Source organism: Pseudorasbora parva, chromosome 22 (assembly GCF_024679245.1).
Source record: "Pseudorasbora parva isolate DD20220531a chromosome 22, ASM2467924v1, whole genome shotgun sequence".
In the NCBI taxonomy this organism is placed as follows: Eukaryota; Metazoa; Chordata; class Actinopteri; order Cypriniformes; family Gobionidae; genus Pseudorasbora; species Pseudorasbora parva.
In genome coordinates, this window is record NC_090193.1 from 3,513,625 (window position 1) to 3,537,719 (window position 24,095).

Consider the following 24,095-nt stretch of genomic DNA (forward strand, 5'->3'; position numbering starts at 1 on the left):
TCAAGATCCCATAGCCAGACCAGTGTTAGACATTGTTCTGCATAAAGACTTACATATAAGTTTCAAAAGGGCTAATACAATAAAAACACTAATGTGGTTCAGTGGAAACTATGGAAATTCGATGTAGTGAAAGCATACGAAGATAAATTCTGAATAGTTCTGAGTTTAGACATCCACAAACCATAATCCTGTAATAATCTCTGTTTATACACGTACTTAAATACATTTATCTTCGTGCAAACACTAACCCTTGGCAGAAGTAATACGAATTAGCCTAAATAAAACGAAGTAATCAGAAGCATAATTTAAAGTGTATACACTGCAAAAATAAGATTATTTTACTTGACCCATTCGCAGATAACTTTTTGAAGTGAAAAATATCTTGTGGAATTTTACTTATCTAGTGAATGCATCTTGATTTAAGAATGTTTAGATCGTTGGTCTGGAAACAACTAAAAAAAATACTAAGTAAGAAAAGCATCAAGATTCATTTCGTAGACTTCACATTTTGGTTGTGCATGTTAATTGCACTTAACTTTAATTATCGAGTAAGTTCGATTAAGATGTGGTAGCGGAAGTAGCCTAAATAATGGCTAATGGCCCAAACGCCATGAGCTGAAGGAACTCCAAGGTCAAGGTGGAATCGGAGACAAAGAGGGCCGTAATCCGTCTAGACAGACAGGAACGAACTTCACACTTTGTCGAGTTCACGTGCAACTTTTTCTAAAGACACAGGCTTATCGTCCTCAGTTGTTCTTTTCTATTGTGTAATTGTATACTAGCCTACTTTACTCGTTTCTAAATCTACTAAAGGGACCTTCGATTGAAACTTCCCTATCGGCCAGAATATATTTACACATTAGCATAGGCTACACTCAAAAGGCTTCCTTCAAATTTGCCAAGCTAAAAGTGTCCAATTGGAAATAATATAGGCCTATGAGGTTACACTTTACATCGAATTTCAATTCGTTAACATAGCACACGTTAACTGTGTGTGTGTGTGTGTGTAGTATACATTAAATATAAGCAATATATATATATATATATATATATATATATATATATATATATATATATATATATATATATATATATATATATATATATATGCAGAAATATTTCAAGTCCTACTCTTTTAATACCATTGCCACCATGAAATCAATAGAAAAGGCAACCCTATCTCACGACTATTTTACGAAGATACAATTACGAATGTGATGCTATGATTTTTGTAATAAAATAAATACAATTAAATAAAATTAACCATCCAACATAATCTCACTCGCATCTAAACATGACGGGACATAAACCTTTTCCCCCACAAACTATGGTTCATCTTTGCGAATTCAATATTTTAGTTTGACGTGAAATCGTTAGAAATATCCCCATACTAGCAATATACGTAACATCACGCAAAATCTTAAAAAAGCTAAATCTTTGTGATTGATGCTTGGTATAGTAAACAAGAAAACGGAAACTTACAAATGCCTTCAGAAAATTCTAAAGGTTAACAACAGCAGCTGTTCAGCATACTCCTTTATAATGTATCAGGTCTGATCAAAAGCTGGCTTGAAGTCCATTTCAAATTTCCCGTTAAGGGACAATACGTAGCCTATATAATTTTTCATTTCATAAGGTCATTGTAATACCATATACACCTAATAATTAGTAATAACTACCACTGATCAGTTCTTAACCCTGTCCAGATAATAGCGATTTTATGTAATTATAATTTGCATGCAAATGACAAATAAATAAGCTTGCATATCTTTGCACATCTCAACTGAAGACTTAAAATAGAGTCAACGGCAAACATTGTTGAGCAATAACACACTTTTAAAATCCCACGATGAGGCCAACTGGAAGAGTTGATGTTAGTTGATTACATTATCATTTGTGTGTTTCGTGTCCTAGGCTATGATAATTTCTGTATATTGGAAATGTATATCTATTTTTAACTTTCAAACTGCTTTGTGAATGCCTTTCATTATGCAGGCTACGTTATACGCCATTGGTATATTTCTGTAACGATTCAGCAAAAGACTGTGTACATTTTAATACAAGTTGTAGATGTTTAATCACGATATAACCATTCTTTAAATTAGGCTATAGCATAAACGAAATAGTCGTTCCAACAGCAGTTTCGACCTTTGCTCAAATATTTTTTTGTTGTTGTTGTTGAAAAATTTCTTATTATTACGAGAGTGTAGGCTAATTGGATAAAGAAATGTGTGATCCTCATAAAACACTGATCAAGGATTTAATAATCTCTCTGTTACACTGACATTGAGCACCATGCACAAAATGACTGTTCACTCATATTGCGTCTGCTAGACGCTTGTGGGAAAACTCCTTTTCTTGAAAATACTGAAGCCTTTATTTTAACATGCGATGCTGCTCAGCCAGCAAAGTGCAGAGCTATAAGAGCGCTTTCCAGGCAGTGTAACTACACAAACCAATTGGGGTGCGTCCTGCCACCAGCAAGCTGAACCTACCAAAATGGACTATAAAATAGTCCATTTCACCTTAGAAATCAGGTTAATTAGACTGAAGGACTGAAGCTTAAACCAGACACGGCTGTCTACGCTAGGTTACGTAACCTTAACATTCCCTTTCGAAATCGGTTCACCCGTATTGCGTATCTTAAATGCTTATGGGAACCCAGTTCAGAGTAGAACTTTAGTCAGAAATCCAACAGGGCCCATAAAGGATCAGAGCCCACAGAAGGAGTACCTAGTGGTTTGGGCTTCTCAGAAGCCAACACTCATGTAGACAGAAAGGACTCATGTCTGTAGTTCAGGCACTTCCAAGTTGTAAAATCTCACAAATGTGGACAAGGAAGACCAGCCGGCCGCTGCAAAAATGCCATCAATTGGCACACAACTGGACCAGGCTCAAGAGGAGGCCATGCCTCTCGTGGAATATTGTCTCTGGGACATTGAAGGCCCATCGAGGCATAGGCCAAAGAGATAGTGTCTTCTTTGCTTTGTGACCGGAAGCCCTTTGGTGCGGCCACCGAAGCATACATAGAGCTGTTCTGACTGCCTGAAATGGGCAGAGAGCTCTATATAGACCCTGAGAGCCCTGACTGGGCAGAGTAGGTTTAATTCTCCTTCATTTTCCGACGAGGGAAGGGCTGACAGTGAAAGGATCTGGGCTCTGAACGGAGTTGAGAGCACCTTGGGTACATAGCCATGTTTCGATTAGAGGATGACTTTGGAGTCGTTAGGCCCAAACTCAAGGCAGGAAGCATTCACGGAGAGTGATTGGCCTACTTGCTTGACCGATGCTAATGCTAGCAGGAATGTGGTTTTGAGCGAAAGTGGCCTTAAGTCAGCCGAATGTAGTCGCTCACATGAGCATGAAAGGCTGCTATGGCCGCCATGTTTACTTTGAGCATGGAGGGGGCATGGCCGGTAGCTCTTGTAAAAAAGAAAGTACTGTAGATAACCCTCAGTTTATTTGAATTAGTATTGGAGCTTAATATAGTATTCTGATATTATTTCATATATTATATATCGTAATTCTATATTTTCTTAGTATTAGTTATGTTTTATTATATTTTGGGATGTTAGTTTGCACTCTTTTAGTTATTTCACCTATAGAGACTTTTATTATGAAAGGCGTCTTGCCGGAAAAGTCAAACAGAGAGCTCGCGCAGACGTGCACAGAGAGAGCTCACACACGGAAGATAACAACACTGACGGAGACACGGAGCCATGCGGTCAGGGAGATAACACGCTTATTAAGGGCACTTTTAAGTGGATTTAAGCATTTAGATGCTGTTTGTTGTTTTCATTTTGTAGTATTTTTTGTTTGTTTTGTTTTGCACCTGGTTGAAAAGGAGTACAAGGTATTCATTTATATTTAAGCGCTTGTCTATACATATCATATCTTGTCTTAATGATTGTTTTATGTGTTTGTTTGATTTAAGAGTAATTTTATGTTTTTAGTATAAATGTTAGTATTAATGTCTGAATTTGTTGCTATAGTCAGTTGTTTCGTTTCATATGGATGTGTATTATTTTCAGATTGCAACAATTGTTTATTTTTCTTTTCTAGCTCTTACGTTGTTGTGAAGTCAACAAGGGCAATAAAGGGACAGTACAACATCAGTGCATGAGCAAATTCTTTATTAAATTCAACCGGGCTGTAACAGTAAGAGCTTCCCATCCATTGATTCCATTTGCTGATGTAAATGATGACAGACCAAGGATCCAAGTCATGCACTCCCATGAAAGAAATGGAAGCTTCAGAAATGCTATCTTCTCAAGATGGAGATACAGACGATGAGATGGAAGATAATTCGGATGGTGTAAAGACAGCTGAGGTACGTCAATCTGTACGCAAACGAATTCCAACTGAAAAGATGATTGCATATCAAAAAGAGGAGGCACAAAAGGCAGAGAGAAAGCTTATGCAGGCATATGAAAAATGGAAAGCTGAGGCTAGAAAGGCTAGAGGGCAGCTGAAAACAGACATTTCTGAGAGTCAACTAGCAACACTTACAGACACTTTGGAAAGTGAAAGAGACAGTGTGATGGAATCATATATGAAGGTTCGAAGTTATGTTGCTCCGTCTGCAGATACAAGGAGACGAATTGATGCATGCGATGCTGTGACAAAGGACATTGTAAAGATTGCTTATGAGAGGATTTCAGGTGTTGATGGAGACTTCGACAGTGAACAAGTAAAAGAACGTCTTGGTGAATTGCTAGATCGAGATTATGCTCGCTCTGTCTATGGTTCTACAGTCTCACGTGTCAACTCTAAGTCGAGTATACCCCTGAGTCAAACTTCACTGAACTCCATCTTGATGGCTAAACGAATAGAGGCAGCAGCAGAGCTTGCAGCAAAGGAAGCAGAGTACATAGCGATAATGGAGGAAAGGGAACAAAAAGAGAGACTGCAACTTCTAGAAGAGAAGAAAAGGAGAGAACTTGATGCTGAAGTGAGTGAGTTAGAAAGATTACAAGCAGTAAAGGAGGTTAGAGCAGCTAGAGCAAGACTTGAAGTTTATGACAAGGAAGAAACCATTTCCTCTGCTAACCAGAACAATAGGCTGCAGCAACATGTAAGCTTTCCTATACAAGAACCCGTGTATTCACGCTCAATTAAGCCAACAATCCATGAGAAGTCATCGCCACCTCCTAATACTGACGTGTCTTACCTTGCACAGGCTGTTCAAGACAGTATAACACTGAACAGACTTCCTATGCCAGAGCCAACAGTCTTCAGTGGTGACCCCATTCACTTTATTGAGTGGAAAGCTTCATTCCAATCACTCATCGACAGAAGACATGTCTCCTCAGCAGATAAGTTATACTACTTGAAGAAGTATGTCACTGGTTCTGCTCTGAAAACTCTAGAAGGCATCTTCTACAGAACTGATGAGGAAGCTTACAAGGATGCATGGAAAAGACTTCAGAATCGTTATGGTCAGCCGTTCATTATACAAAGAGCATTCAGAGAGAAACTCACAAGATGGCCTAGAATCCAGCCCAAGGACGCTGAAGGACTCAGAAATTTCTCCGATTTCCTGAATGCATGTGAAGACGCAATGCCTCATGTTAAGGGACTGGAAATTTTGAATGACTGCGAAGAGAATAGGAAACTTGTCATCAAACTCCCTGATTGGGCGGCTGCCCGCTGGAATCGTCAAGTTACAGAAACACTGAGTGAGACTCAAGATTTCCCAACCTTCCATGACTTCGCCAGCTTCATGTCAGTTGAGGCTGAGGTAGCCTGCAACCCAGTTACGTCCTTCTATGCTCTTCACGCCTCTGAAGATATTAAGGAGAAATATAACCTCAAGGTTGGTAAGAACAAAGCTAATGTCTTCCACACAAATATAGTCACACAGCATGAGAGTCCGAAGCCAGCTAGTAAGGTCTTCAAACCATGTCTGTTCTGTCAAAGCAGTGAACATCAAATTCATGATTGCTTTAAATTCTCTGCAAAGTCTCTTGAAGAGCGGAGACAGTTCATCAAGGACACAAAGCTGTGCTATGGATGTTTGAAGTCTGGACACAGTGCCAGAGACTGTCGTTCCAGACATACCTGCAATACCTGTAAAAGAAGACATCCTACCTGTTTGCACGATGATAGCTTCATAAGAAAGGTGAATTCCTCCTCTGTTCATAGCCCAGAGAATGCACACGAAAGGGTTGAGACAACGTCTTTAAGTGTAGAATCTGGATGCACTTCTGCTAACACTGCAATGATTGTGCCGGTGTGGTTGTCCTCACAAAATGACCCAGACTCTGAGAAACTTGTCTACGCTCTGTTAGACACACAAAGTGACACTGTCTTCATTGAATATGCAGTAAGACAAAGTCTAAAGGTTGATTCATGTCCAGTGACACTTAAACTCACTACTATGGTCGGAAGAGATTCTTTGATATCAAGTGAAAGAGTTTCTGGTCTTAGAGTTAGAGGCTTTAATTCCACAGTAGTTCTTGACCTTCCCCCCGCATACACTAAGGAATGTATCCCTGTGGACCGTGCACACATCCCTACCAGTGAGACTGCCAGGCGTTGGAAACATCTTGCTACTTTGACAGACAGAATTCTTCCGCTTCAAGACTGCGAAGTGGGTCTTCTCATAGGGTATAATTGTTCCAGAGCTTTAGCACCCAGAGAAGTGATTCTTGGAGCAGACAATGAGCCATATGCTGTTCGTACGGATCTCGGATGGAGCATCGTGGGCCCTTCCTTGATACATCATGAGTCACAAAGTGGTGTTAGCATGTGCCACAGAGTATCTATTAAGGAGATTCCTTCTTTAATCCCAGTTGATGTGATCAAAGTGCTGGAGTCAGATTTCAAGGATACTAAAGAAAACACAAGAGTGGTGTCTCAAGAGGACATTATGTTCTTGAATAAACTGGAAGAAAGCATTAGAATGAATAAAGACAGCCACTTGGAAATGCCCCTTCCATTCAAAAAAAGACCCTATCTTCCAGATAACGAGTCTCTTGCTGTCATGAGACTTCAACATCTAAAGCGGAGATTAAAAAAGGACCTGGAGTACAGGGAACGTTATGTGAAGTTCATGGAAGAAGTAATAGAGCATGGTGAAGCTGAAGGAGTCATTGATGAAGGAAAGGAAGGAGAAAAATGGTACATCCCTCATCACGGGGTGTATCACACGAAGAAGCCCGGGAAATTACGTGTAGTCTTCGACTGCTCTGCCAGATACAAGGGAACCAGCTTGAACGATCATCTTCTCACAGGCCCTGACCTGATGAACAGCCTGACTGGCATTCTTTTGCGGTTCCGACAGTATCCAGTGGCCTTGATGTGTGATATTGAGAAGATGTTTTACCAGTTCTATGTTGACGAAGCAGATCGGGATTATTTACGATTTCTCTGGTGGAGAAATGGAGATTTCGACTCAAAGCCTCAAACGTTCCGCATGAGAGTACATCTATTCGGTGCCTCATCGTCCCCTGGGTGCGCCAACTACGGACTAAAGCATCTTGCAAGAGAAGGTGAACATCTGTATCCCCTAGGTTCACAATTCATTATGCGAGACTTCTACATGGATGATGGAGTCACCAGCGTCGAAAGTGCAGAGAAGGCTATCCAGATGGCTCTAGAAGCTCGCCAGGTTTGCGCACTTGGAGGTTTAAGGTTGCATAAGTTTGTGTCCAATGACAAGACAGTTTTGGAGAACATACCATCCTCTGAATGTGCTGTTGACATTACATCTGTCAATCTTTCCCTCACTGACCAGCCTTTGGAAAGAGCCTTGGGCATTTACTGGCATCTGGAACACGATAACTTCAGATTTCGTGTAAACCTAAGGGACCAGCCAGCAACCCGTAGAAGCATACTGTCTACAGTGGCATCATTGTTTGACCCCCTAGGGTTTCTTGCGCCATTCTTACTCAGAGGAAAGGCTATTCTTCAAGAAATGTGCAGAAAAGGCATGGGCTGGGATGATCCTTTACCAGATGGTTTGCAGCCAAGGTGGGAGCATTGGAGGGCTGATCTTGCTAACTTGGAGAAGATCGAGGTGCCTCGTTGTATTGTGCCTGCTGAATTTGGGATAATCACAAGGAGAGAGATTCATCACTTCTCAGATGCCAGCACAAAAGGATATGGCCAGTGCTCATACCTTAGGCTCGAGAACGAACAAGGTGATGTCCATTGTGCTTTACTCATGGCGAAATCTCGAGTAGCCCCCCTTAAGGTCACAACTATCCCTCGGTTAGAGTTGACCGCTGCGGTTGTGTCAGTTGCAGTTAATGATCTGTTAAAGGAAGAAATTAACCTTGCAGATGCAGAGGCATATTTCTGGACGGACTCTCAAGTGGTGTTAGGCTACATAAACAACGAAGCTCGCCGCTTCCACACGTTCGTCGCAAATCGAGTTCAGAGAATTCATCACAGTACAACTCCTCAACAGTGGCGATACATCCCCTCGGAAGAGAATCCAGCCGACTATGCATCACGAGGTATGAGTGTCAATGATCTTGTCACTTCCAGCTGGTTCAGAGGACCAAATGTTTTGTGGAAAAGGCAAATACCTCCACCTGTGGATGTTAACACACAACTTCCAATTGGAGACCCAGAGGTCAAGAAAGCTCAGTCACTGAACACGCAAACAGTACAATATTCCTGCTTATCCAACTGTCTCACAAGGTTGTCCTCATGGTCCAAAGTCATCCAAGCTGTTGCACGTCTACTTCGTCGAGTTAGGAAGGACAAGTCAAGTGACCACAGTACAGTGGCAGAACGTGAGGATGCTAAGCGAATCATCATCAAGGACTTACAGAGTCAGGTGTATGCAGAAGAGATAGCCTTAATCCGTAAGGGCATGCAACCCCCACGCAACAGCAGGCTATACAATCTAAATGCCTTTGTTGACCATGACGGATTGCTCAAGGTGGGAGGAAGGCTTTGCAATTCTTCTGTCCCTAACTCCATTAAACATCCAGTGATAATTCCAAAGGAACACCATCTTACAAAACTTCTGATCGCTGATTGTCATGAAAAAACGGAACATCAAGGAAAAGGCTTGACTATAAATGAGATCAGATCAAGAGGAATTTGGATAACAGGAGTAAATAGGACTGTAGCCTCCTTTGTACGAGATTGTGTGAAATGTCGTAGACTTCGCAGACCCACCGAAGAGCAAAAAATGGCTAACCTGCCCGCAGAGCGTATAGATCCATCCCCTCCATTCACATACTGCGGAATGGATGTTTTTGGTCCATTCATCACCAGACAAGGTCGTAAATCATACAAGAGGTATGGACTTCTCTTTACCTGTTTCTGTTGCAGAGCCATTCATATTGAGATGCTGGATGACATGTCCACGGACGCCTTAATCAACGGCCTGCGTTGTTTCATCGCTATCAGAGGAGCAGTTCGTCAAATAAAGTGCGACCAAGGCAGTAATTTCATTGGAGCCAAGAATGAGTTTGCTAAGGCCATAAAAGAGATTGACACCAATCGTCTGGTAACGTTCTTGGCAGAAAAACAATGTGACTTTGTCTTCAACGCACCTCATTCAAGTCACACAGGAGGAGTTTGGGAGAGACAGATTAGAACTGTGCGAAATGTTCTTCATTCCACTCTGTCCTTATCTACTGGAAGGCTAGATGATTCTTCCCTTCGGACCTTCTTCTTCGAAGCTATGGCAATTGTAAATAGCCGACCGCTTACAGTAGATAATCTGAATGATCCTAAAAGTCCTGAACCCCTTACCCCAAATCACCTGCTCACTTTAAAAACTACCCAAGCTCTACCACCCCCTGGCAAGTTCATCAGAGAAGACATGTATGCTCGTAAGAGATGGCGCCATGTCCAATACTTAGCTGAGCAATTTTGGGGCCGATGGCAGAAGGAGTATGTGTCTAACATTGCAACAAGACAATGCTGGCTTACACCAAGAAGGAACATGCAAGTTGGAGATATAGTCTTAGAGAAGGCAGACGATCTTCCCAGAAATGAGTGGCGCTTGGCAGAAGTTATTAAGACTGTCGTTGACAAGGATGGTTTGGTAAGAAGAGTGAAGATACGTTTCGGAGACAGGAAACTGGGAAAGGATGGTAAACGTCTGAACAAACCATCAATGGTTGAGCGCCCAGTGCAGAAGCTGGTCCTTCTCCAGGAGGCAGCCTGAACTTCCTGACATATCCTTTGATCTATGCAGTCCATATATATGTTTCAGGTTTCTTTTCAACTAGATTGATATAGGTAATTTATTTTAGAAATCATTTGTGATTTAAAGTTTGAGATTTGTAGTCACTCATGATTTGGTGGGAGTGTAGATAACCCTCAGTTTATTTGAATTAGTATTGGAGCTTAATATAGTATTCTGATATTATTTCATATATTATATATCGTAATTCTATATTTTCTTAGTATTAGTTATGTTTTATTATATTTTGGGATGTTAGTTTGCACTCTTTTAGTTATTTCACCTATAGAGACTTTTATTATGAAAGGCGTCTTGCCGGAAAAGTCAAACAGAGAGCTCGCGCAGACGTGCACAGAGAGAGCTCACACACGGAAGATAACAACACTGACGGAGACACGGAGCCATGCGGTCAGGGAGATAACACGCTTATTAAGGGCACTTTTAAGTGGATTTAAGCATTTAGATGCTGTTTGTTGTTTTCATTTTGTAGTATTTTTTGTTTGTTTTGTTTTGCACCTGGTTGAAAAGGAGTACAAGGTATTCATTTATATTTAAGCGCTTGTCTATACATATCATATCTTGTCTTAATGATTGTTTTATGTGTTTGTTTGATTTAAGAGTAATTTTATGTTTTTAGTATAAATGTTAGTATTAATGTCTGAATTTGTTGCTATAGTCAGTTGTTTCGTTTCATATGGATGTGTATTATTTTCAGATTGCAACAATTGTTTATTTTTCTTTTCTAGCTCTTACGTTGTTGTGAAGTCAACAAGGGCAATAAAGGGACAGTACAACATCAGTGCATGAGCAAATTCTTTATTAAATTCAACCGGGCTGTAACAAGTACCAGTGGTACTTCACATGAATAGGGGTCTTGGTTCCGAGCTGAGGTTCCAGCTGGTGAACACTGGCCATTTAAGGCCGTAGAGGCGCCTTGTGGATGGAGCTCTAGTAGTGATAGTGATAGTGTTTAGGACTCTTTCTGGGAGATCCCAATAGGGGCCATACATGGAGGGGGAGTTGTCGCTGAAGAAAAAAAAAAATCAGATTTCAATGGTGAAATTGGCTGTTTTTATAGCCAGTAGCTCCGCCCATTTTGTCAGGCTCAGCGGCAGGACACGCCCCAATTGGTTTGCGCAGTAACGCTGTCTTGCCATAGGTTTGTCAATAGTGCAGCCAACCAGTTGCACTGCATTTTAAAATAAAGGCTGAATGATACTGAACTTTTTACACTGTTAAAGACTTGGATTCCCATGTTAAACATGGACAAAGTAAAAAAATAAATAAGTTAGACGTAGAAAATAAATCGGCCTAGAAAATCACAACTTTTCATTTTCCATCGGTCTTAGTCCACGATATAACTACAGAAGAGTCAAGTTTTAAATAGGAAAAATAAAGAAACTCTTTGGTCAATTTTGAGCGAGATGCTAACGTCTAATCAGATTTGATCAATTATGCTAAAAGTGCTACCGTTAGATCCGGAGATCGGCTGAATGGTTTCCAAAATGGTAAAACTCAACTGTTTAACTCTAGAGGAGATGGAAAGTGAGCCTTTTTTCAAAAACATTTGAGTGTTCCTTTTGAGGACATTCCACTGTGCAACATGTGCACAAAAGACGTTAAATTAGTTTATGTGGATATTTTAAAGTCTAAACATTCATTTTCATCCAGTTGTGTAAATCAGCTAAACACAAAAGGATTCATCAGCTCACCAAAGTCATATTAAAGATATCAGGATATAGACGTCTGAACCCCTTCTCATTGATACATAGAGACAATGGACACCGCTTGATCAGGTGGAACCAGGGATCAAACTACCAATCTTCCAGTTTGCATGAACCACTGAGCCACTACCGTTTAAGAGTAAGTTTGCGGATAACCTCAACTGTCCTTTCCAAAAACGGAGGTAACTTTCAGGGTATGCAACTCATTCTCTGACCATAACCTGCTCCAGAGCAGCTCATGATCCAGGGTAGTTTGCTTAAGATGTATTCAGATGTGTTTTAAATGATTAATATAGTTTTTAATATACACAAATTTGTTTCAGTTATATAATATACAATATTACACTGTATAAAAGTCAGTAAAAATAGGGCACAATGTACTGTATAAATATGAAGGAGTTTTTTGTATGTTTATCTATATGTACTGGCAGAAATGTTCCATTTTTATTTTTTACAGTGTGTAAAAATTCATATATATTTTAATACATATTTACATTTTAATGCAATTCAAATATATTATTCTTTATTTGATTGTCATCTCACACATGTATCTGCATTCAATTAATTAGCATCAAACAAACAATATAATCCTTACTCTCAGTGAATACAGATTACCTATTAAATTAAGACATTGAAAAAAATGATTGCATAAGCACCAAATAGGTGGCTGTTGCTAAGTTGGTTATGTAAATCACCATTAAACAAAAGAAGAAGAGGAAGTAGAATGGTACATTTCTTCTTAGCGTCTGTTTTCATGGTGAATCATTGATTCGTCGCTCTGTTAGGAATGTCTTGTGTCTTAACTCGGGAACATACCCTGAGTTGTCTGAACTTACTCCCGGATGCGTTTTTGGAAACAAGACAACTCGAGTAAGCAAGGTTTGGGTTAATCAACCAAGAGTTCAGGGTATATGTGACGGTAAGTTAACCTTGCTTTCTGGAATACACTCCTGGTTAATGAAACATCAACATAACCCTCACATAAATCTGTGAAAATAATTTCATTTAGATATAAACCTGATTTGTGCAAATTATACTGTGTTTAATTTAGTATGAGGACACATTAATGTCGGTTGTCATGTTATCACATTTGTATAGCTAAACAAGAACCCCCCCCCCTTATTTATCTAGATGAGACATCGCATAGGTTTCACTTGCTTTTATATCTAACCCTTACCTCAAAATAAAAACTACACTCACCTAAAGGATTATTAGGAGCACACACTAATACTGTGTTTGACCCCCTTTCACCTTCAGAACTGCCTTAATTCTACGTGGCATTGATTCAACAAGGTGCTGAAAGCATTCTTTAGAAATGTTGGCCCATATTGATAGGAGAGCATCTTGCAGTTGATGGAGATTTGTGGGATGCACATCCAGGGCACGAAGCTCCCGTTCCACCACATCCCAAAGATGCTCTATTGGGTTCAGATCTGGTGACTGTGGTGGCCATTTTAGTACAGTCAACTCATTGTCATGTTCAAGAAACCAATTTGAAATGATTCGAGCTTTGTGACATGGTGCATTATCCTGCTGGAAGTAGCCATCGGAGGATGGGTACATGGTGGTCATAAAGGGATGGACATGGTAAGAAACAATGCTCAGGTAGGCCGTATTTAAATGATGCCCAATTGGCACTAAGGGGCCTAAAGTGTGCCAAGAAAACATCCCCCACACCATTACACCACCACCACCAGCCTACACAGTGGTAACAAGCCATGATGGATCCATGTTCTCATCCTGTTTATGCCAAATTCTGACTCTACCATCTGAATGTCTCAACAGAAATCAGACTTATCAGACCAGGCACCATTTTCCAGTCTTCAACTGTCCATTTTTGGTGAGCTCGTGCAAATTGTAGCCTCTTTTTTCCTATCTGTAGTGGAGATGAGTGGTACCCGGTGGGGTCTTCTGCTGTTGTAGCCCATCCGCCTCAAGGTTGTGTGTGTTGTGGCTTCACAGATGCTTTGCTGCATACCTCGGTTGTAACGAGTGGTTATTTCAGTCAAAGTTGCTCTTCTATCAGCTTGAATCAGTCGGCCCATTCTCCTCTGACCTCGAGCATCAACAAGGCATTTTCGCCCACAGGACTGCCGCATACTGGATGTTTTTCCCTTTTCACACCATTCTTTGTAAACCCTACACACAGAAAAATAGGGTGTCAAAAATTGTACCTTTAGCTTGTCGCTGGGGCAGTACCCTTAAAAGGGCATCTTTGTACCTTTTTTACTCCTAAAAGGTGCATATTAGTACCTTTGAGTACAAATGCGTACCTTAAGGTACTACTATGAACCTTTTTGTGGTAAAAATGGTACAACGTTGTTCTTTTAAGGGTACTGCCCCAGCGACAAGCTGTTGTACCCCTAAAAGTACAATTTTGACACCCTATTTTTCTGTGTGTAGAAATGGTTGTGCAGGAAAATCCCAGTAACTGAGCAGATTGTGAAATACTCAGACCAACAACCATACAACACTCAAAATGGCTTCATTCACCTTTCTTTCCCATTCTGACATTAAGTTTGGAGTTCAGGAGATTGTCTTGACCAGGACCACACTCCTAAATTTCACTCTTAAAAGTTGTAACAGCAAATGTGTTACTGTTGTTACATCCTTGGTGACTGAAGATTTGCTGAGCCCCAGGCCATCCCCTATTGTCAGACTGAAGCGTGATTGGTCGCTCAGAGAACACGTCTCACTGCTCTAGAGTCCAGTGGCGGCTGCTTTACTCCACTGCATCCCCCGCTTTGCATTGCTCTTGGTGATGTAAGGCTCAGATGAGCTGCTCGTCCATGGAAACCCATTGCAAGAAGCTCTCTGTTCTTGAGCTCATCTGAAGGCCACAGAAGTTTATTGCTATTGTTTAGAGCTATTGACTGTGACCCTCAGAATGTGCTGACCACACGCTATGATTATTCGTAGCCTAACACTTCGTGGCAGAGTTGCTGTTGTTCCCAATCGTTTCCACTTTGCTATAATCCTACGAACAGGTGGCAACCTATCGCGATAGACACCACGCTCGACTCATGTTTTACTCATTGACACGACAGCCAGTGGCACTGACCCTCAACAAGCTTGTCTCTGGCGTGATGACTCTGATCTTCAATCAGATGGAAATGGACAAATATTCTGAATGTTATAATATTCTGATCCAATCTGACTTCTGACCTGTAATGTTGCCTTAATCATAATCATGCACTGTTTGTTCATTGGCCAGAGGAGAACTGTCCCCCGACTGAGGCACTGAGCCTGGTTTCTCCCAAGGTTTTTTCCTTCATTATGCACCTAATGGAGTTTTGGTTCCTTGCCACAGTTGCCTTTGGCTGTTAGTTTGCTTAGTTGGGGATACAAAATATTCAACTATGTTACTGATCTGCCTCCTTTGACACTACATGAGAATTGAACTGAGCTGGACGATGACATTACTGTTTTCTCCAAAAGCGTCTGTCCAGCCGAATCAAATTTGGTTTTTTTTTTCCTGTTACCACTGTAAAGCTGCTTTGAAACAATATCTATTGTAAAAAGTGCTATATAAATAATGGTGGCCTGACTTGACAGTTAACATTATTAAAGCTCACAATCATCTGACTCTCAGCTGATAAAGATATCTAGAAAAACAAATCGGACACACAAAAGTAGTACTCCATTTATCTCAGCTCCCCCACTTCTTGTGATGATCTTAAGAATTCCAGCTGCCAACCTAATTTGTTTTGTCTCTCATTGTTTCTCTTCTTAGTAGTTGTTATTCAATAATACATTCAATGAAAAGAAATATCTGACAGAAGTGGTCCTGACAGAACTTGTCCCATGCTTATGTGTGCGACAGAAAGCATTTGCCAGCATTTGCGTTGGGGACCTTACCATCATAAACATGCCAGTGGCATTAGAGAGCAGCTCACTCTGTTCACATGCAGGTGCTCTTTTTTACACAGTAGTTCAAAAAGACTTTTATGACCTCTCTTTTATGAGAGAGACCGTCTGCGAAAAGAAGAGATATCCAGCCCACCTAAGTATAGCCAAGAAAGAGCATCAAAATATAAGTTACTCTGAATCTATTTTTAGCTCTTGCCATTCAAAAAGTCGACATTTAGCAGTATGTATTCAAACACAAGAAACAATTTACTGAAATAAAACAAGGTCTTTGTATATTTTTGAAGATTTTCTTGGAAGATAAAGAGGCAGTGTTCCATGTGGATGTCTAACAACACAATCCTCTTAGTGTTCTTGAATATGTAGGGCAATTAAAACTGTGATTTTGGAGTATGACTTTATCACGGTTTAAATATGAAATGTCTCATAATGTCTCAAGACAAAAATGTCTGTGTACTGAGAACAGCTTCTATCTATGGTCTGGTAGTTAAGTTTGGTAAGTTTAAAGAGAGAACTCATTGTTTACAACTTAGCGACCATTCACATTTTGATGTTATCAATGACAAGATTTACTGCTGTTGTGAGTCAGAAGTCTGCAATCCACATCAATTTTCTCTGTCTCTGAAACCTCCCACCTCGCTTTTATGTGAGGCAAACAAAACCCCACCATGTGCGCAGTAGCGCCACCTTGCAGGCAAAAAAGAAGTCCCTAATAAAATTGTCTTTTATTTTCCTCACCCATCCTGCCTCCTCCACCCTTCACATTTTACTCTTGTTGATGGAAAGATTGTGGCAGTGGCTCAAAATACTATAGATAAACCCATATTTAACATGACTCTGTGCTCATGAGCTTAGCTGGCATAAAGAAACTGGACAACAAGTTATGCACATCTGTTGAGTCAAGAAAATGTTTTCACTTGAAGTTCCTCTATGTTCCTGAGGAGGGCAGTGCAGTGTGGTGACTGAGCTAGAACCCAATAGGTTATATTTCCTGGGGAACAATAAAGTGGTGCTCCTCTGAAAGTACAGGCAGGTTGGCCGCAGTTGAAACTGGTTTATTGGATATCAGTAAGAGTAGGACATAAGAAAAGCCACCCTGTTAAAGATGTTCTTAAGAACTGCTGGGGTTATGAATATTCACAAATAGCAAGTTTTGGATGGGATGCTAATAATGAGGTACAAAGAATGGGAATTTTTGAGTACGAAATAGTCAATAGACAATGGCAATATCATACCCCGTGGTTATTCCCAATGCCATTGGTCTACCTAAACTTGCTCTATCAGAGAAAGATTCCCAAAGATATGTTGGTGAAACAATATATAGCTCAAGAGTATCATGGGTGTACTCAAATATTTACTGATGGCTCAAAAGATCCTGAATCTGGGCTTACAGCTTTTGCAGTAGGTACTTCCACAGCTTTATTTTAAAACGTCACATTTTTTAAAATCTGTTTATTCATTAGAATTTATTGCAATTTAATTGGCCCTTCATTGGGTGCAAGAGGCACAGTTGCCTCAAGCTGTGATTTGTTCTGATTCCTTATCCAGCCTTATTAGCCTAAAGAATGATCTAAATAGATCTGACTCAAGACAGGGTGTTCTTATATCTTTTCAGACTCTATTCAGAATAAATCCGTCAGGGGTAAAAGTCTTTTTTCTGTGGATTCCTGTTCATGTGGGCATTGTGATAAATTAAATGGCAGATGAACTGGCAAAAAAGGCCTTTGAAACATACAGCAATAAATGTTACTGTACCTCTAGGGAAAGCTGAAATGAAGGGTATAATTAAAAATATAGTGAAGAATAGACGGCAAGAGTCATGAATACAGGAAGGAAAGAGACCATTCTTATTTGAAATAAATAAAGAAGTCAGAAATGTGAGAAAAGTTTGTGGAAAAAGAAGGGATGACAGTAATTGCTCAACTTCGTATTGGAAAAACAGCTTTGAATCAATCGCTTTTTAAAATTGGTAAACATAACACATGATTTTGCAGCAAATGTGGATAACCAGAAATAAATGAACATATTCTATTAAAATGTGCTTGTTTTTAAAGAAGAAAGATCTCAGCTCATAGAAGCTTCACACTCCAGCCCAGTAGGTGGTGGAAATGCACCAATACTGGTTTGGCAACCACTTTTAAAATACACAAGAAGAAGAAGAAGAAGAAGAAGAAGGCTGCGTCCGAAACATGGAAAATGCTACCTTCGGAGGACACATTTGAAGACAGGAAGGCATCAAGCTGCGTCCGAATCTAATGTTTGCTTTAGCGTATCCTTCGCTGCCTTTGATATCCCATAATCCTGTGCTTTCCATTCGGAGGTGTTGAGCCGGGGGAAAAAGATGGTGTCCAGAAGTTGCATTTGTGGGTCAGTTTGTGTGTAAATGTACGGTTTTTACCAACATATTACATTTCTGGTGTCATTTCAAGCGAGAAATCACTACTATAGTAATTAAATTTGTCTCTCCATTTTGCTGTAGATCATTAAACTGTTACACTACCTTAGAAGTCTGTCCGAAATTAGTTTTGTGAGATGCCTTCATGCACAAAACGCTGCCTTACAAGTCATTGTTTCATAAGGCAGCAAGGCAACGAGTCATCTGCCTAGGTTTTCGGATGCAGCTGAAGAAGAAGAAGAAGAAGAAGAAGAAGAAGAAGAAGAAGAAGAGTCAGGTGGAAAAGTTTGGATTGAGCTAGAACCCAATAGGTTGTATTTCCTGGGGAACAATAAAGTGGTGCACTTTATGCAAGAAGAAGAAGAAGAAGAAGAAGAAGAAGAAGAAGAAGCAGAAGAAGAAGAAGAGTCAGGTGGAAAAGTTTGGAAAAGGTCTCTCCATTGACAGACAAAGGACTGTAACACATTCAGCTCAAATTCAATCTTGAAGACGCAACTGGTATGAGCACTGTTAAATGCTTCAACTATATTTAGTGTAAAATATAAACTTTAAAGATGTAAAATGTCAGTATTGTGTTTTCACTTGCTTGATGGAACTTGCTGAATACCGATCGTTGTTAAGCTTTATATAATTTGTGTTGAACAATTATTTGAGTTTGAAAAGTGTGCTTTAAAGTTTTTGAGTTATTATACTTTATTTATATTAATGTATATTAATGTTTTATTTGATCTACCTTTTTAAGGGTTATCAACCTTGCTTTAAACTACTTCTTGCTTGGTACTGCTATTGCTACTGTTACTTGCTATTACAAGTACTGCAACTATCATTACTTCACCTCTTCAAACAGAAGAAAATAAAACAAAGTAGAGTCGATGAGCTGTCTTCTCTCATCCTTCAAAATTGTAGTGCCATTTTCAAGTTTGGGCAGAGCTGGAAAAGACTTTGGAAATCTGATTCTGAATTAAATCTGTGTTGATTTGATTAAATTTTAGTGTAGAACAGTTTTTTCTCTTAGGTGATTGTAGAATAATCATTAAACTCAGTTATATAAAATGCCCGATAAACTACTTTATAACATTTTATAGTGTGGCTGGAGAGCTGCGTGCCCTTAGGTTTGTTTTTATTTTTAATTTATTGCTGTGCTGCACGAGTGGCTATGCTTCTGCATGAACAGACTCTTACACAATACTTGTCTGTATTGGGGATGATGCATGACTTCGGCATGATGACTAAACGATCTATAAAGATTCTGATCAGTCACACTATACTCGTATGACCTTCTGAAATTACAAGAATAATATTTAATCATGGTCCTTTGCTAAACCCTAAAATGGTTGAACTTGAATGTGACACATCTAGGAGAACAGGAAAATTTTACCAAAATGGCAAGCACTTTTTTTGTCATAATGCAGATTTTTCTAATTTTCCTTTCCAGAGTCCAGAGATGGCTCCAGTCCCTTTCCAGGGTCCAGTGATGGCTCCAGTCCCTTTCCAGAGTCCAGAGATGGCTCCAGTCTCTTTCCAGGGTCCAGTGATGGCTCCAGTCCCTTTCCAGACTCTAGAGATGGCTCCAGTCCCTTTCCACGGTCCAGTGATGGCTCCAGTCCCTTTCCAGACTCCAGAGATGGCTCCAGTCTCTTTCCAGACTCCAGTGATGGCTCCAGTGTCTTTCCAGGGTCCAGTGATGGCTCCAGTCTCTTTCCAGGGTCCAGTGATGGCTCCAGTCCCTTTCCAGACTCCAGAGATGGCTCCAGTCTCTTTCCAGACTCCGAAGATGGCTCCAGTCTCTTTCCAGACTCCGAAGATGGCTCCAGTCCCTTTCCAGACTCCAGAGATGGCTCCAGTCCCTTTCCAGACTCCAGTGATGGCTCCAGTCCCTTTCAAGGGTCCAGTGATGCTCCAGTCTCTTTCCAGACTCCAGAGATGGCTCCAGTCTCTTTCCAGACTCCAGAGATGGCTCCAGTCTCTTTCCAGACTCCGAAGATGGCTCCAGTCCCTTTCTAGAGACAAGTGATGGCTCCAGTCCCTTTCCAGAGACAAGTGATGGCTACAGTCCCTGACTAGAGTCCAGTGATGGCTCCAGTCCCTGACGAGAGTCCAGTGATGGCTCCAGTCCCTGACGAGAGTCCAGTGATGGCTCCAGTCCCTTTCCTGACTCCGGAGATGGCTCCAGTCCCTTTCCAGAGACAAGTGATGGCTCCAGTTCCTGACTAGAGTCCAGTGATGACTCCAGTCCCTTACTAGAGTCCAGTGATGGCTCCAGTCCCTTTCCAGAGACAAGTGATGGCTCCAGTTCCTGACTAGAGTCCAGTGATGACTCCAGTCCCTTACTAGAGTCTAGTGATGGCTCCAGTCCCTTTCCAGACTCCAGAGATGGCTCCAGTCCCTGACTAGAGACCATTGATGACTCCAGTCCCTGACTAGAGTCCAGTGATGGCTCCAGTCCCTGACTAGAGTCCAGTGATGGCTCCAGTCCCTTTCCAGAGTCCAGTGATGGCTCCAGTCCCTTTCCAGAGTCCAGTGATGGCTCCAGTCCCTGACTAGAGTCCAGTGATGGCTCCAGTCCCTGACTAGAGTCCAGTGATTGCTCCAGTCCCTTTCCAGAGTCCAGTGATGGCTCCAGTCCCTTTCCTGACTCCGGAGATGGCTCCAGTCCCTTTCCAGGGTCCAGTGATGGCTCCAGTCTCTTTCCAGGGTCCATTGATTGCTCCAGTCACTTTCCAGAGTCCAGTGATGGCTCCAGTCCCTTTCCTGACTCCGGAGATGGCTCCAGTCCCTTTCCAGGGTCCAGTGATGGCTCCAGTCCCTTTCCAGACTCCAGAGATGGCTCCAGCCCCTTTCCAGGGTCCAGTGATGGCTCCAGTCCCTTTCCAGACTCCGGAGATGGCTCCAGTCTCTGACTAGAGTCCAGTGATGGCTCCAGTCCCTTTCCAGAGACCGGAAAAGGCTCCAGTCCCTGACTAGAGTCCAGTGATGGCTCCAGTCCCTTTCCAGGGTCCAGAGATGGCTCCAGTCCCTGTCCAAAGACCGGAGATGGCTCCAGTCTCTTTCCAGGGTCCAGAGATGGCTCCAGTCTCTTTCCAGGGTCCAGAGATGGCTCCAGTCTCTTTCCAGGGTCCAGAGATGGCTCCAGTCTCTTTCCAGGGTCCAGAGATGGCTCCAGTCCCTGTCCAGAGACCGGAGATGGTCCCAGCCCCTGACCGAAGTCTGCTCCAGTCCCTGGATCTGCTGTTTAGTGAATGTTTCTGGCTTTGTGAAGACAATTTACCCAGAAGACAAATTATAATACAGAATTATCAAGATTAACATTCATCAAATAAAAATTGGACAACAAATTATAAAGTGTTTAATTTGTATCTAGTCGTTTTCGCGGATCTGTGTGAATGGGGATAATTTTGATAACATTTTCATTTGTACAAAGAAAACACCTTTCTGCTTAAGTACATCATTGTCATGTAAATGTAGCCTACCCTTTTAGACACTGTAATGTTTCAATCTCCTTAAAGAGGGAAACCTACTCGTTCTCCTCTGTTTCTATTTCTCAATTTCTCTTTTCATGCTCTCTCTCTCTCTCTCTCTCTCTCTCTCTCTCTCTCTCTCTCTCTCTCTCTCTCTCTCTCTTCTTGCAGTTGTCCATCATTAATATTCTAGTGTCATACTACTGCAGTACTTTGCATGTGGAAGGATGGGTGTAATTTACCTAAAATGCTCCTTTTTTATTGTCTATTTCTCCTTAATCAGAGCAGCAAAAAAAAAAAAAAAAAAAAAAAAAAAAAGCAATTGATGGCACCACTGACTGTGCAGCCTTTTTATGGCAAGATTTACAGCTGATCTGCTGCAGGGGACACTTTATGGCTTATGCTACAAACAATGCTTATTTCCATAGAAGGATTAATCACAAGGCTAAAGCAAAGAGGTGTGTGTAAGTGAGAAGGTCTACATTTTACATATTTACTCCAGTCGCACATGTCTCAGTACGAATGTAATTTCTTGTCATTTGATCTACCCTGCATCAGCTGTAGTTATTTTTAAATTGGTTTATTATTGAGAATAATAGAATTATGCTCTGTTCTTGGATCATCAAAATATTAAAACAACAAACGAAACAAGACCATCTGGCCAGAAAACCAGCCAATCTTTATAGAGTCATCAGGCAAATCTGACAGCGACAAATCAGCTCTTCCTTTTAAACGGTTGGTTTTGAAATTTGTTCCCTGGTCTGACAGGATTTCAAAGGTTTATCCTCGTCTTGAGATAAGACAACCTTGGTTAGACTCTAGGTCTTTATCAGAAATGAGTCAGTGTTTGTGAGGTGATCAATATGCACTGCCCTGAGGTCATACACTTGAAAATGACCCCATCTATTCTCATTTCGAGAGCCCAGCTTTATGGTCTAAAAAGCAATCTACATCAGCTGAATATAAGACTGGTGCCTGGTGGGTTCACATGGGGGCAGATGGGAGATCCTACTCAAGTAGGTCAAAATGACCCAGAGATACAGTATACAGAATGGGGAAGAAAGGTGATTTAAGCAATTTTGAGGGTGGCGTGGTTGTAGGTGCCAGAGGAGCTGGTCTGAGTATTTCATAATCTGCTCAGTTACTGGGATTTTCACACACAACCATTTCTAGGGTTTACAAAGAATGGTGTGAAAAGGGAAGAACATCCAGTATGCGGCAGTCCTGTGGGAGAAAATGCCTTGTTGATGCTCGAGGTCAGAAGAGAATGGGCCGACTGATTCAAGCTGATAGAAGAGCAACTTTGACTGAAATAACCGCTCGTTACAACCAAGGAATGCAGCAAAGCATTTGTGAAGCCACAACACACACAACCTTGAGGCGGATGGGCTACAACAGCAGAAGACCCCACCGGGTACCACTCATCTCCAATACAAATAGGAAAAAGAGGCTACAATTTGCACGAGCTCACCAAAAATGGACAGTTGAAGACTGGAAAAATCTTGCCTGGTCTGATGAGTCTCGATTTCTGTTGAGATATTCAGATGGTAGGGTCAGAATTTGGCATAAACAGGATGAGAACATGGATCCATCATGCCTTGTTACCACTGTGCAGGCTGGTGGTGGTGGTGTAATGGTGTGGGGGATGTTTTCTTGGCACACTTTAGGCCCCTTAGTGCCAATTGGGCATCGTTTAAATGCCACGGCCTACCTGAGCATTGTTTCTGACCATGTCCATCCCTTTATGACCACCATGTCCCCATCCTCTGATGGCTACTTCCATCAGGATAATGCACCATGTCACAAAGCTCGAATCATTTAAAATTGGTTTCTTGAACATGAAAATGAGTTGACTGTACTAAAATGGCCCCCGCAGACACCAGATCTTAACCCAATAGAGTATCTTTGGGATGTGGTGGAACGGGAGCTTCGTGCCCTGGATGTGCATCCCACAAATCTCCATCAACTGCAAGATGCTCTCCTATCAATATGGGCCAACATTTCTAAAGAATGCTTTCAGCAGCTTGTTGAATCAATGCCACGTAGACTTAAGGCAGTTCTGAAGGCGAAAGGGGGTCAAACACAGTATTAGTATGGTGCTCCTAATAATCCTTTAGGTAAGTGTGTGTGTGTGCGCGTGTGTATGGATGTATGGATGGATGGATTGAAAGCTTATTTCATTGATATTATTTTATCCATTTTCTATTTTTAGTGCATTTTTTTTGGGGAGAGATTTCTTTTATTTACCTTTAAATTACTAGATTTAATCACTAAATAAAAATTTATTATAATTTGATTAATAATTCAAATTAAATTCAAAATAACTCACAACTTCATGCATAACCCTTTTAATTCAGCTCAAACTATCTCACATTGGGTGTCTTTGCCGACCTCTTGCAGAAAAATAATAATATAACATGATAGATATTTTATGACTCTAGATAGCCTTACTGCTCTATATGGAGCAAATGAGCTGTTCCGCTGGGTCCAACAGTCAG

General features: G+C 41.0%; 1 protein-coding gene across 3 annotated transcripts; it reads left to right on the forward strand.

Annotated features, from left to right (window-relative positions):
- Positions 1-3,458: 3,458 nt before the first annotated feature.
- LOC137058482 (uncharacterized) lies at positions 3,459-10,989 on the forward strand. 3 transcript variants are annotated; one of them, XR_010900705.1, is made up of 4 exons: positions 3,459-3,853; positions 4,063-4,330; positions 5,180-10,690; positions 10,900-10,988. XR_010900705.1 is itself a non-coding variant. In XM_067431766.1 (3 exons), the coding sequence occupies exons 2-3, from the start codon at positions 4,199-4,201 to the stop codon at positions 10,133-10,135; spliced, it is 5,088 nt and encodes a 1,695-aa protein (XP_067287867.1). In that variant the 5' UTR covers positions 3,459-3,853; positions 4,063-4,198; the 3' UTR covers positions 10,136-10,989. The 3 variants fall into 3 exon arrangements, 1 of the variants encoding a protein (XP_067287867.1); XR_010900706.1 differs by having other exon boundaries at positions 3,459-4,330; XM_067431766.1 differs by having other exon boundaries at positions 5,180-10,989.
- The last annotated feature ends 13,106 nt before the right edge of the window (positions 10,990-24,095 follow it).